Source organism: Vulpes vulpes, chromosome 16 (assembly GCF_048418805.1).
Source record: "Vulpes vulpes isolate BD-2025 chromosome 16, VulVul3, whole genome shotgun sequence".
Lineage (NCBI taxonomy): Eukaryota > Metazoa > Chordata > Mammalia > Carnivora > Canidae > Vulpes > Vulpes vulpes.
In genome coordinates, this window is record NC_132795.1 from 83,646,678 (window position 1) to 83,661,687 (window position 15,010).

At 36.7% G+C, this 15,010-nt stretch overlaps 1 protein-coding gene across 10 annotated transcripts in view; it reads left to right on the top strand.

The window, feature by feature from the left end:
* Nucleotides 1-15,010, top strand: part of ACYP2 (acylphosphatase 2) — a 247,490-nt gene that overhangs the window by 113,257 nt on the left and 119,223 nt on the right. For 8 of the 10 annotated variants that reach the window (XM_072742163.1, XM_072742166.1, XM_072742167.1 and 5 more), the window contains 2 exons: nt 2,160-2,176; nt 3,565-3,674. In XM_072742163.1, the coding sequence (XP_072598264.1) occupies nt 2,160-2,176; nt 3,565-3,674 (127 nt within the window). Of the gene's footprint in view, nt 1-2,159; nt 2,177-3,564; nt 3,675-12,661; nt 12,689-14,103; nt 14,303-15,010 lie in introns of those variants that run through there. The other 2 variants (XM_072742161.1, XM_072742164.1) reach the window with 2 other exon arrangements.

Genomic DNA, 15,010 nt, shown 5'->3' on the forward strand with positions numbered 1-15,010 from the left:
GTTTTATAGAGAGTAGACTGCAGAAGGGCAGAGCTAGAAGCAGGAAGGCTAGTTAAGGAAGCTGTTGAGAGTTCATGATAATTTGGACTAGGGCATAAAAACAGTATTACCCATTTTTCTAGAGATAGTTGAAACAGAATCAACTTTTTTCTTTTAAGTCTTAAATGAAGTTTGGGGCATTACTCATTTTTCTAGAGATAGTTGAAACAGAATCAACTTTTTTTTTTTTTCTTTTCTTTTAAGTCTTAAATGAAGTTTGGGGCTAGAAATAATTTGTAAAGTGAGTGTAGTGACATGGTTCTGAATATGTAACTAAGTGGCAAATAAGTGACCGGTTGCCTGGGCTGCTCCAGCACCAGGTCTAAGGAGGGCACAGGGGAGGGGTTTTTGCTTTTTCATTGTCTGCAGCTCCTCTCCTGTAGTGCTGCCGACTTGTAAAATAGGTGAGGGAACGTGATTTATTGCCAACATGATTGGAACGACGTCAACCGGAAATGCATCAGATCTGAGATACCCTACGGACCTTTCCCTTTATGTTGCAATTCTTGATGGGAAATCAAGATCCTTTGCAGACCTTTCCCAGGCCTTCCATTAAGGTAACGCCACCCACTGGTTCTACACTTCAGTGGGCGTGGGAGCCACCTGGAGAGCCTGCGGAGACCAGATTCCAGGACTTCACCTGCAGTTTTTCCTCCGTAGGCCTGGGGTAGGGCCTGAGGATAAGATGAGCTGAGACCCCAGCTCTGTTGGCGCTGCCAGGCATTGGGCTACTCGTTGAATAGGAAAGAGCTGGACCAGATGTTTCCAGTTTCTGTTTACTTCAGTTGCCTGGCCTGCTTTTCCTAATGCTGACATCATAGGGGGCTGCTGGCTGTTGAGGACCTCAGGGGAATGGGCACAGCTCATCCCAGGCCCAAGCCGTCCACCTTCCTGGCCAGCGTCCTTTGGGATCCTCTCAAGCTTGCAAATAAAAGGCTGCACACTTCACAGACCTGCCTGTGTTCTCTCCTGTTCTGTCCCTCTCTCCTCCATGGTCGGCCTTAGCTGAAGTTGCTCTGTGGTTTTCCTTCCAGTCCCTTGCATATCTACAAGCTGCTCTTTCCTTCCATCTGTGTAACAAATTGCCTTTCTGACTCCCCTTGAGATCAATGCTTGCCACTCATCGTTTCTCCTCCTTTTACATGTATCTTTTAAAATATTTTTATAGCCCTATAAAAATTCCGTTTGTGATATATCCTGTCTTTATCGCCTTACTCCTCTTTCTCTTCATATTCGTTTGATACCACAATATGCTTATCATCAGGAAACAGTTGACACCCCCTGTTATTACGGATCTGCTTACACGATGCACAACATTATCTAAGCCATCGATCCTTCTGGATCTTTTTAAGTAGGCTCCACTGTTGTATGGATAGGCTCCATCTTTTGACCTCTTTGGATATTGGTTTGATCTATCACTTACGATTTCCCAATGTATTTAAACTTTTCTTTTTCAGTTGATGTGTAATTTAAGTTCAGTAACATTCACACTTTTTAGTGTACAGTTTAATGAGTTTTGAAAAACACATATAGTCATGTAGCAACCACCGCAGGTGAGATGGAGGGCAGTGCCTTCACTCCAGTAAGCTTTCTCTTGCCTCTCTACAGCATTCCTTCCCCCAGCCCTTGGCAACTGCTGATTTGTTTCCTGTCCCCATAGTTTGGGTTTTTCCAGAATATGGAATTAAAATAAAAACAGAAATGTTTAAAAAAAAAAAACAGAAATGTTTTATTGCATTCAAATTTGAATTTAGTCCTTGCATTTAAAGAAGGAATTCTAAAAGCTGAGGATGGGTAAATTGTATGTCAAATATACTTAACTGTCCTTGGTAATAAGTATTTTGTTTTATTTATCCTTTTGAAAAAGAATGAATATGCAGTGTGGCTTTTCGTGATTCTTTGGTTTCAGAATATTACTAGTTTTCTGCAAAAATAGCCTTCCTTTTCTGTTTTTATTTTAAAAGAAAATAATTTAAAAAACACTTTCTGAGTATGTACAGATATGAAAATTTTTGTTCATTTCATTTACTTACTATTTAATAAAGTAAATGAAAGGTCAGGAAATAAATGTTTTTAAAGGCAGACAAACTGACATTTCTTTTTATTTCTTTTTTATACAGGTGTTTGCTTCAGAATGGTAAGTAAATTTTTTGCTATTTTTCCTATTTATAATTTCTATTTACAGAGATAGAGCAGTTTTCTATTTAGTGCTAGTCTACTGCTTATTTTCTATCCTTGACAGTAAATGAACTATTTGTATTTCTTCCAAATTACTGCTTGAGAATTTTTTTTATTAATGTTGTCTTTTAAAAGTAGTCTATCAAAAACGCTACAGCCTGCCTAGTTTGTAGTCAATGTTTTGTATGAATTTCAAAAGTACCTCTACTGGGATAATCAAATTAAACATTCTGGTTAGGTACGCTGAATATAAAATATGGGATCTGCCCCTTGTTCTGGATGGAAGAAAACTGCCAGGCAAATGTCTATATCTTGAATTGCACAATGAAAAATGCTCATGTTGCATAAGGATGTGGTTCTCAGAAAAAAAAAAAAAAAGGATGTGGTTCTCAGATTTTTAGAAGTTGAGACTCCTTATTGATTTTAACATTTTAATTTTGTTAATATACTCCTTTCCTGAAAGTAAAACGTCCACGTATTTTTCACAGACTGTCTGAGCTGACAGTCACTAGATTAGCTCTCTGTTCCTAAACTCCAAGGATTTAGGATGTTCCCAACCATTAAAGTCTCCTCATTTTGAGATAGTCCCCTGCCTCACAGTTCAGATTGTCTCCTTTTTCGTTATTATTTTCAGAGCTAGCTCCTACATAAATCCTAGATATAACCATCTCTGTTTAGTTGGGGCTATGGAACGTATAGATTCTTGGTCACTCTGACCTCCAAGACCATGTTTTTAAAAAGTTCCAGTAGACAGGATCCACAAGAATTTAGTATGATGTAGTTAAAATAGTTCAAAATCAAAATGTTGCTAGGTTTTTATTTGTCATAATGGAATTTGGAACTGAGAAGAAAAATTTAAAAAAACTGTAAAGAGTAATAGGAGAACTAAACTTCCCTATAGACAATTATAACCTTTATGTGGCAAGTCCACAGCCAATGGAAGACATCAGAATCTTTTAATTGAATACTGTATATTGGTCATAACTCGATATTTTCCCTCAGTGATTGAAAATCTTGGAGTGATCATCATTTGGAACCCAGACAATGTAATTCAGTGTTAGCAGGTATAGGAACAATGCAACTGAGTTTTATGGATCCCAGAACACATTATGGAATCTGTTTTCTGAAGTAATTCCCACTAACCATTTATTTTCTCATAACGTGCTTATCTTTGAGGAAAGTAGAATTTAATAAAAAATACCATTTAAGTGGAGGAGGTTCTTGTAAACAGAGGTATGATTATAGGTCAGCTACATAATTTTCAGCATAGACTGTAGGAAAAAATTATTATCAGTTACATTTTTTTTGATGCTGGACTTTGTTTCACTTATTTTCTCCCAAAACCAGTACACGGAAGACGAGGCTAAGAAAATAGGAGTGGTTGGCTGGGTGAAGAATACCAGCAAAGGCACTGTGACAGGCCAAGTGCAAGGCCCGGAAGAGAAAGTCAATTCCATGTAAGTAGCAAGACTAATAATGCACTCATGTGATTAATGAACCTATTTTAATATTTCACTGGACCAAAGAATAGTATCGATGGAACAAATTCAGTTTGTAGATTATAACTAAATCAATGTGCTCTTAGGCATACCAGGAAGGAAATCCTCAGAGATGGGAATGGAATTTGTACATTTAGGATGGATTTCCCACTTGGGCAGGCCTTCCAAAAGAGCAATGGCATCAGTTTCCAATCTATTTGAATTGTGTTTGTCTCTTCTTATGTGGAGGAAACATCTGGGCTCACATATCTTTCATCCAAAGTGGTTGTGAAAAAGCATAGTGCCTTTGGATGGTTCTTGAAATTCTTTTAATTAATTAATTTTTTAGAGAGAGAGCATTGGGAGCATGTGCGAGCAGGGGGAGGGAGGGGAAGGTACGGAGGGAGAGGGAGAGAGGGAATCTCAAGGAGGCTCCACACCCAGTGTGGGGTGCAGCTCAACCTCACAATCTTGAGACTGTGACCTGAGCTGAAATCAAGAGTCTGACACTTAACCTACTGAGCCACCCAGGTGCCCTTGGTTCTTGAAGTTCCTAAGGTATACTTCAAGGCAAAAATGCTGTCCTATTCTTTTTATAAAGTATCTTATTTATTTAATTTTATTTTATTTTTACTGTCAATGAAAGTGTGTTTTATGAGTTGTGTGGTTACCAAAACGAGTCCTTGCATTCCAAAGGAGACCAGGTTCAGTAGTAAGGAAAGTAGTGCCCTGTCATATTCAAAGACCTTATCTTTTCAGTTTCATATTCCATTGCTTTTGTAGCATTTTTTAAAATAAAAAATAGCTAATATTTGTTGAGTATTTGCAGCATTAGGCAATATGGTACACATTTCACATAGTTTATCTCATTTAATCTTCACAACATCTTATGGCATAGGCCCTAAGTCATACCCAATTCATTTTAACTCATTTTATTTTATTGTTTGCAATTTATCTTTGTTTTCATTACTTAATGCTTTCACATTTTAAAAGTAATACTTTTTGAAAAAAAAAGTAATACTTTTTGCTTACTGTAATAAGTGAAGTAATAAGATGCTGAGAGATAAAAAAGCAAAGCTATTAATCTGCCCCTTCCCCTCTGCTTCCCTCCCCTTGACGGAACCTGTGCCTCTGGCCTCTTGAATACTTTCTGAAGCTTTCTGTTTCATTTAAAAGTATTTAAGCATTTGTAGTATGGGCTTTGCTTGTTTTTGTGAAAATAGAATACTGTTTTAAAAAAAGATTTTATTTATTTATTTGAGAGAGAGAATGAGAGAGTGAGCATGTGCACACGAGCACGAGCGGGGGTGGGGTTGAGGGAGAGGGAATAGCAGACTGCCCTCTGAGTAGGGAGCTGGATATGGGACTAGATCCCAGGACCCTGGGATCGTGACCTGAACCAAAGGCAGACACTTAACTAACTGAGCCACCCAGGAGTCCCATATTGGATTCTTTATGCATATTTTTCTGTAACTAGTTTTTCATTTTATAGACATTCATCATTCAGTAAATTTTTAAAAATATTTTTAAATTTCTTTATAATTAAAATTTTAATTTTAAAATTAATTTTTAATTTTTTAATAATTTATTTACATGTAAGTACATACTTGTGTATAAAACTGTAGCCCAACTTGGAAAGTGGGATCTAAAAATTCAGTTTCATAAAATGTACAGTAGCAGTTACTGAAAAACGATAATTTTCAGTAGGATTGCCACAAAACGCCAAAAAGATTATGAGACTTATGTTGTACAGAACTAAGTAGTTCAGTGGATGATAAAGTACCAAATGACTATGAAGTATTGGGAATGGGGGCTGTGAGGGAGGACAGATACTCATGCCTGTCATGATATCCTAATCCATGTTGTAGCAGGTTTTTGATTAATATCCTTAACATAAATGTAATGATATCATCCATTCTGCCCATTTTTTCTGGTCAACCCCTGCACACTCCGTTTCTTCCTTCCTTTTTTTTCTTTCTTTTTAAAGATTTCATTTATTTATTTGACAGAGAGAGAGAGCACAAGTAGGCAGAGCAGCAGGCAAAGGGAGAGAGAGAAGCAGATTCCCTGATGAGCAGAGAGCCCAATGCAGGGCTTGATCCCAGAACCCTGGGACCATGACCTGAGCTAAAGGCAGACACTTAACCTAAGATTAAGCCACCCAGGTGCCTCCGCTCCCCTGTTCCTTCCTAGTACCACCAGTAATCTAGGATAGCAACTGAGTGGGCTTCCTCCCACATTTGTCACCATATTCACCCCCCGCCCCACACACACACATACACGCTTGGAGGCACATACAATTTTGGCTTGTGATCAGTATTTGCTTTTTAAAAATGGGATCATAGTATATACACTTCTCTGCATCTCACTTTATGATTCAAAAATATATCCAGGAAACAAATGATCCAATTAGAAAATGAGCAGAAGACATGAATAGACATCCCTCCAAAGAAGACATCTGGATGTACAACAGGCACATGAAAAGATGCTCAACATCACTCATCATCAGGGAAATACAAATCAAAACCACACTGAGATATCACCTCATACCTGTTAGAATGGCTAAAATAAAAAAACACAAGAAATAACTGTTGGCGAGTATGTGGAGAAAAAAGAACCACTGTGCATTGTGGGAATGCTAACTGGTGCAGCCACTGTGGAAGAGATTCCTCAAAAAATTAAAAACAGAACTATCATATGATCCAGTAATTCCACTACTGGATATTTACCCAAAGAAAATAAAAACACTAACTCAAAGAGATATGTGCACCCCTATGTTTATTGCAGCATTATTTACAAATAGCCCGAGTGTCCATCCATAGATGAATGGATAAAGAGAATGTTTTATATATAACACATATAATATATAAATATATATAAAATGGAATATTACTCAGTCATAAAAAAGGATGAAATCTTGCCATTTGCAACAGTATGGCTGGGCCAAGAGAGTGTAATGCTAAGTGAAATTAGAGAAAGGCAAATGCCATATGATTTCATTCGTGTGGAATTTAAGGAACAAAACAACCAAACAAAGAAAAAAGAGACAAACCAAAAACCAGACTCTTAACTGTAGAGAAAAAACAGATGGTTACCAGAGGGGAGGTGGGCGGGGAGATGTATAGAATATATGAAGGGGATTAAGGGTACACTTACCATGATGAACACTAAGTAGTATATAGAGTTGCTGAATCACTATATTGTACACCTGAAACTAATATAACAACTCTGTATATTAATTATACTGAAATGAGAAAACAAAACAAAAATACATCCAGGAAAACCCATCCAAGTCAAATGGTAGAGCTTTAATTCATTCTTTTTATTTATTTATTTTTTTTAATTTTTTTTTAATTCATTCTTTTTAATAGCAGCTTAATATTCCACAGTATTAATGTACCATTATTTATTATCTTATTGCTGATAATTCATTTTGTTTCTCTTTTTTCTTTTTCTCTCTTTTTTTCTAGTAAGAGCAATGCCATAATGGATGTAAAATGTTAATGTTAACATTTTACTGATGATTTTATTTTTGGGAGGTAGATTCCCAGAAGTATGGTTTGTTGGTTGACATGTCTGTGCACTATTAATTTAAAAAATATTTGTCAGACTGCTTTTCAAAACAGCTGTAAACAATTTACATTTTTTTTCCTCTTCATCTTGTGGGCAATTGGTATTATTGTCTCTAATTTTTCTTTTATCTGATTGGGTGTAGAATGATGTATTATTTTTTCACTATAATTTGCATTTCTCTAATTACTGGTTGTTTAGAGCATCTTCATGCTTGTGGCTATGTGGATTTGTTCTCAGGAACTAATTCCCTTTCACATCCTCTCCCCATTTTTCTATGGAGCTGCTTGTCTCTTGCCAATTTTTAAGAGCTCTTTTTATATTGGTAATGATTACTAACTCATTATCTGTTATCTCTTTTGCAAGTATTTTCCCAAATCTATCCTTTGCCTAGTCATTAGTTTTGTTTATTTATGATAGCTTTTGCAACATAAATTGTTTATAATTTTATAAGCTCAAATATGGTTATCTTTTCTTTCTTGTTAAGAAACAGATTGTAAGTGTTGCTCTAACTTTTTGATGCTTTATTTACTACATTAAGCATTTATTCCATCTGGAAATTGTTTTTTATTTATAATATGGGATTGGGGTCTATTTCGTACCAGATGGATAGCCAGTTGTGCCGGCACTATTATTAAATAATCAATCCTTCCCCATCGAATTGAAAAACATTTTATCATGTATTGAAATATATAAACTGGATTTTATTTCTTGGTTCTCTGTTCGGTCCCCTACTATATCTGTTTATCTATTCCTAGACTAATACTCCATATGGATTTAATTACAGGAGCTTTGTAGGGTATTTCCCTTTACTATTTTTTTCATGGATTTATTTGCTTTCTTGGACATTTATTTTCTCTCTAAACTTTAAGATAAAAAAAAACTTTAAGATACTCATCTGTTTAGTTGGAATTATGTCTGTTTTTAATTTTTATTATTTATTTAAAGATTTATTCATTTATTTATTTGAGAAAGAGAGCACACAGGTGTGTACTTGAGATCCAGCTGTGCTTTAGGCCCTCCACTCAGTGGGGAGTCTGCTTGAGATCCTCTCCCTCTCCCTTTGCCCCTTCTGTTCATGCTGTCTCTGTCTCTCCCTAAAATAAATAAATAAATACTAAAAAAATAAAATGAAATTTTAAAAAACTCCAACAACTTTATTTTTTAGAACAGTTTTAGATTTTCAGAAAAATTGTAAATGAAGATATTACCAAGAGTTTCTATATAGTTCTCACCCACTTTCCCCTATTAACATTTTACATTGGTATGATACATATGTTACAATTAATGAAGCAATATCAATGCATTAGGATTAACTAAAGTTTATAGTTTATTCAGATTTCTTCAGCTTTCACCTTATGTTCCTTTTCTCTTTCAGGAGCCCATATTTTACTTGCTATTTAATTCCACACTTTTATGATATTAAGAGAATTGATATTAAATCTTCCCATCTAAAAATATAGATGTCTTTTCATTTGCTCAGATTTTAAAATTATCCTTCAAAATGGTTCTAGGATTATCATCATATAGATTTTGTGCTTTCTTTGCTGACTTTATTCTTAAGTCTTTGTCTTAGTGTGGGCTGCTCTAACAAAGTCCTATAGACCAAGTGGTTTACAAACAACAGAGATTTATTTCTCATAGTTCTGGAGGCCGGAAGTCTGAGATTAGAGTGCCAGCATGGTCAGGTTCTGGTGAGAGCCCTTTGCTAGGTTGCAGACTACCAACTTCTCATTCTATCCTCATATGGCAGAAGGAAAGCTAGCTAGCTCTCTGGCCTCTTGTTACACCGGCACTGATCCCATTCATGAGGTCTCAATGCTCATGATCCAGCTACCTTCCAAACACCCCGCGTGCAAATACCATCACACTGAGGATAAGGCATCAATATATGAATTGGGGGGGAGGTGGACACATTCATTCCATAACAATATTTTATCCTCTTTACATGATTGTGTATGGAATATTTTTCCCATTTCTATTTCTGTGTGCTTATGCTAGAATAGGGAAGCCTAATGACTTTTGTGTATTTACTATCAAATGTTCTCATTAATTCTGCTAAGTTTTTTTTGGGGGGGGTAAACTGTAGTTATTGGATTTTTAAGTACACAAATATATAATTAGCAAAAAATAATGTATCCTTTTTTCATGTTTGTTTCATTTGGCAGATCCATCAAGACAATTTTGAATAATAGGAAAGTGGGGATCCCTGTCTGATTATTATATTTGAAATGGTTTTGTTTCACCAAGTAGACGAGTTTGCTGTTGATTTTCATTAACTATAGTTTATCACATTGAATTTCACTCTTGCATTCCTTGAATTAAACTCTGATTAAGCTCTGATTGCTTAACTGGATGAGCCACCGAGGTGCCCCTGGATTTTATATTTTAAAAGTTTCTTTTGTATCTGTAGTTATATATTTTTTGAAAATTCCTAATCTTATATAATTTTATTGTCTCCTCCGTTTTCCTTAATCAGGTTCAGAAGGGATTTATCTATTGGTATGTTTTAAAAAACAGCTTTTAGATTTATTGACCACTTCTTTTTTTTCTGTTCATTAATTTAAACCTTCATCTTTCTGATTCCCTCTTTATTTCTTTGTTGACCTTTCTCTAAGTCTTCAACATGAGTTGTAGTTTCCTTTGATTCTAGTCTTTTTAAGGTAATACTTCCTTTTTAGTATTTTCCTTCATTTGAACTGTTGGTGATGTGTTACTTCAGTTTTTGTTTCTGTCTGCACATTTTTATTTTACCTTCACTCTTGAAAAATATCTTTGTTGCATACAGAATTCTAACATGGCAGTTATTTTTTTCAGTACCCTGTGGATACCATTACAGTGCCTAGCATCCATTGTTTTGTTGTTAAATTGGCTGCCAGTTTTACACTTTGCTTCTTTAAAGTAATTTCATCATATTTAAAATGGCAACAGTAGTAAAATTGCCAGTTTTTACAGTTTGTGATAATAAATATAACATTAAGCCTGTCAGTTGGTTTAGGTGATTTTTTCCAGTAATACTTGGTTCTCTGGGTACATAATGCGGAGGAGGCATGAAGTGGAAGTTCATCCAGGGCTGGTTGTTGCCATCTACAAGGAGCAGAAGTGAGAGAGCAGGGCTTGAGGGCATTTACAAAAGTGCACATAGAATGGTGAATCTGGGATACCAGTTTGGACAAAATGAGAAACGAGCTGGTAGGAAATTGATGGACAGTGAGGAATGGTTGTCTTATTCAATTGTGGGTCTAAGGAATTGTGACAGCTTTTAGGAGCATTGTTGTGTTGCACGATGAAGTCTGGGAATCAGCAGAATCAGTGCAGAAAGGAAGGGATGGAGTGGGGATGTGAGACATCTCTGATGTTTCCTGCCCCACTGTGAGTGAAGTGCGAGTGTAGATGGTCTCTTTCACTGACTTTTTCTGTGCCCAATGGTTCTTTAACTGGACTTCATCTGGGTATTGCTAAGTGGAATTTTCTCCAGCTGTCTGAAAAATTAATGAAATCTTGCACGTTTTGGTGTTGTCATGATTTTTCTTTCTTTACTGCTTCTTATTATGGGATTTTCAAACATATCCGTGAATAGAGAGAATGAGACAACGAACCCTATGTGTCTGTTACCCAGTTTCAGTAACCAAAGCTTGCATTCTTATTCCACACAGTCCTCTACCCTTTCTTTTGCGTTTCTCATTGTTAGAGTATTTAAAGCCAATTTCCTGCATCATATTAGGCACCTGTAAGCTAGGTTGAACAATGTGAAACTGCCAGTGTTCTCAAAACTGCACAAGATGGCAGTTTCACATTGTTCAGTCTACAAGTTTTACTATTTTTCTCTAACAGAAACTCTATATACTATCTGTATATTTTTCTAAACCCACAACAATCTATCTCCAAATGTCAAAGTGCATCCTGTCACCTGTCTGTTGCACCTTCCCTGAGGCTTCTCTTCTTCCCAGGGTAGGCCTGCTGGACAGCTGTCATTCTCATCCTGATGCTCCCCTCTGTCCCTTTCCTGTGGAGTGAGTTCCTGCTTTCTCAATCATATTTTTCATCATCTTTGATGTATTCCTTTTATTTTATTATTTTATTTTATTTTATTTATTTTATATTTTATTTTATTTTATTTTATTTTATTTTATTTTTATTTATGAGAGAGGCAGAGACATAGGCAGAGGGAGAAGATGTGGGACTTGATCTCAGGACCCTAGGTTCACAACCTGAGTTGAGGTGGATGCTCAACCACTGAGCCACCCATGTGCCCTCCTTTGTTTTGTTGAAGCATAATTCTCCCGAAGCTTCCCTAGGAAAGGTATGTGAGATAAAGAGTTTGTATCCTTGTCTGCCTTCATTTGTCATCATACTTGATTGACTGACCAACTGGGGGGGCTCAGTTGGTCAAGAGCTGACTCTGGATTTCCATTCAGGTCATGATCTCAGGATTGTGAGATCAAGCCCTGCTCTGGGATCCACGCTCAGGGGGTAGTCTGCTTGAGATTCTCTCTCTTCCTTTCTCTACCCCTCCCTCAGCTCTTTCTCTCCCTCAAATAAGATAAATAAATCAACCTTTAAAAAAGATTCTCTGCACCCAAATCTTCTCCCACTCAGAATTTTAAAGGCATAGCTCCATGACTTTTTGTGCTGCTGTCAAGAGAATTGATGTCATTCTCATTATAAAGGAGTGGAAATTATATATTTATTCAGGAAGCTTTTTAGATATTCATTGTATCCCTCTTTTTCTGTGTTTCATGATCATCTGCCCTGGTGCTTGTTTTAATTTCACTTTCAATGCTGGCCTCTTGGAGAAGGAGAATTATCTGTCTCCAACAATTTCTTTCCCATTCTCCTCTTGGTTCTCCCCTGTTGAAACTTCCATGCGGGCCTGATTTTAATTTATTTTCTCACCGAGTTTCCAAACCTTTTTCTCTGGAAATTGTCTCACTTTTGTCTTCCAGCTTTCTGATTAATTTAGTTTCTGCTGCTATATTTTGTTTCTGCTTCATAGCACCCTGTTCCTGTTTTCTTTGACTCTCCCTGAGGGTCTCCTGTGTGTGTGTGTGTGTGTGTGTGTGTGTGTTTTGTTATCTTCTGCTTTTTGAATTTTTTCCTTCCTCCAAGTTCCTTTCTTTTTTCTTTCACCTTGCCTTGCCTTTCCTTGCTTTTTGTTTCCTTGTTTTACTTCTCTGTTTATTATACTTTCCTTACAATCATGTTTTCAGTAACTTCCTCAGTAATATGGATAGAGCCAAGAATCAACATATTTTTAAGGAAATTTTCCAACTTGTAATTTTAAACTGTTGGCTGGAGGAATGGTGGAGACTTGGGAAGAGTTGGCCTTTTTGTTGGCAAACCTCCAGAATGTTAAATCTGTAAGTCTTGTCTTTTCTTCTTCCTGGTGCCTCCAGATCCCGAGTCTTCTGTGGAGTTGGGAGGTAAGCTGACTTGCTGCTCCTTGTTTTTGGTTCTGCAGGCACTTAGACTGAAGCCTTTTGTTTTTTGTGTACCTACCCTACCTCTGCTTTCCTTCTAATTTATTGAAATATCTTGCTCAGGTTATAGTTCTCTATCACCTGGAACTATTTTCAGCTGCAAGTTGATAGAGAACCAGACTTAGAATGGATAAAAATGAACAGGGGCTCATTTTTCTCAGTAACAAGAAGTCTGAGGTAGATGGTAACTGGCCTTGGTTCAATAACTCAGTGGTATCAGGGTCAGTGTCTCTGTGATTCTCTCAGCCTTCCTTCGTGGTCAAAAAAAAGGGAAAGTGCAGCTGCATAGAATATCCATAATTAAGGCTTAAAGACGGCAAGAAGGGATAATGGTTGTGTTGCTTTTCCCGAACTTGCCCAAACAGACATCTGCAAATGTTTCATTGGCTCGCATATGGTTATATAAATAGTGCTTGCTACAAAAAAAGACTGGGAAATTGGTTTGGCATATTGATTCTTTGAACAAAATTGGTGTTCTCTTGGCGAGGAAGAAGGGGAGGGTAACGGGCTGTGGTAGTTAGGCAATAAACGTCTGCTACATTTTTTGTCTTTTGATGCTATCATTTTAATGGGGGTGTCAGATAGAAGGAGATAAATGTGCCATGTTTAATTGCACTGTGAAGATTAAGTGAGAAAATCCACATAAAGCACTTAGCACAGAGCCTGGCACAGAGTAAGTAATAAATAAGCATTTGCTATCATTATGTGACCCATGGTGCTCCATCTCAGCACATGTTGCTTTAGTGGCAGTTGGACTGGCCAGGTGGAAATGCCACTAGGCTCTTGGATATATGGGTCATCCCTGCAGAGAAACTGGGCTAGAGAAATAAATTTGGTTGTCATCACTATGTGGATAGTGTTTGAAGTTATGTACATGGATGGGATTATCCAGGGAGAGCTTTTGTGATGACAAGCAAGCAGGAAGCATACATCAGAGAATGTAAATCAAGCTTAAGCAAGATTATGAATTGGGATGTCATTACAAATAAACATATTTAGATTGTGGAGAGTGAATTTATTCCTCTAGCGTCTACTTTGTGCAATATATTGTTTAAAGTACTGACTTATCAAAAAATTAAGTCACAGTTAAGAGAAGTTACAGCAATAGGTGGTAAGGTCAGACTAAATGTGGTATATTTATAGTTGAAGAAATATTGCCTTATTTTCTTCTAGTTATTAAAAACTTTATTATTTACTTATTTGAGAATGTTGTGGCATCAGAAAATCAGAATAAAATTGTTTTTAAAAACATGAGTGTGGTTTTCTTCCTGAGTTAGTGAAATGTGGAATTTAACAGGGACAATCATTTCGAGGTGGCCTGGCTATAACTGTAGCAACTCTGCTCTGTTCTTGCAAAGGAGCCAGCAGCATCCCAAGACTCGCTGCAGATGTGTGTGCTTCTTTCCCCTTCTGTGTTTCATTTTCTCAGAAGGAATGACGGATGGCTTTCTTTTGCAAATTGCACTATATGATCCCAATTGTGGTGGTAAGTTCTGCCAACATTTTTGGATGCGTAGAAACCATTCGAGTCTATTGTTTTAGTAAACCTAATTTTTTTCCTCCCAAAATTCAACAAAAGTATTTTCTATTTCTTGGTAATCATTTACAATTAATGTATAAAGTTAGGATTCTGGGCATAAACTTTTGACTTAATCTATACAAAATATATTTTTCTTAAAAACTAAATGGTAGTTCTGTAAAAAACCAAACCAAACCAAACAAAACAAAAAACCAAACAAACCAAACTCTCAAAACACAAACAACTAAAAGCATTTGCATTTGGAGTCATTGAGCCAAATTCTAAAATTAAAATTACATCTTGATTGCTACATATTTTTAAAAACCATATGTCATGTATCTGTACTTTCTGCATTGAAAGCATCACTGATGGGCTGGGTATGTGCTCAAGAGAGTGATCAAACAATACGTGGTCTGGAGAACTATGTCACAATACAGGGAATGCTTGAAGGCGCTGAGGATATTTAGAGTGGAGAAAAGAATACTTTGAGGGAATCATGACAGTTTACGTCAAGTATTTGAGGGTTTTTTTTTTTTTTAATTTTTTTTTTTTTAATTTTTATTTATTTGTGATAGTCACAGAGAGAGAGAGAGAGGCAGAGACACAGGCAGAGGGAGAAGCAGGCTCCATGAGCCGGGAGCCTGACGTGGGATTCGATCCCGGGTCTCCAGGATCGCGCCCTGGGCCAAAGGCAGGCGCCAAACCGCTGCGCCACCCAGGGATCCCTGAGGGGTTAACATACGGAA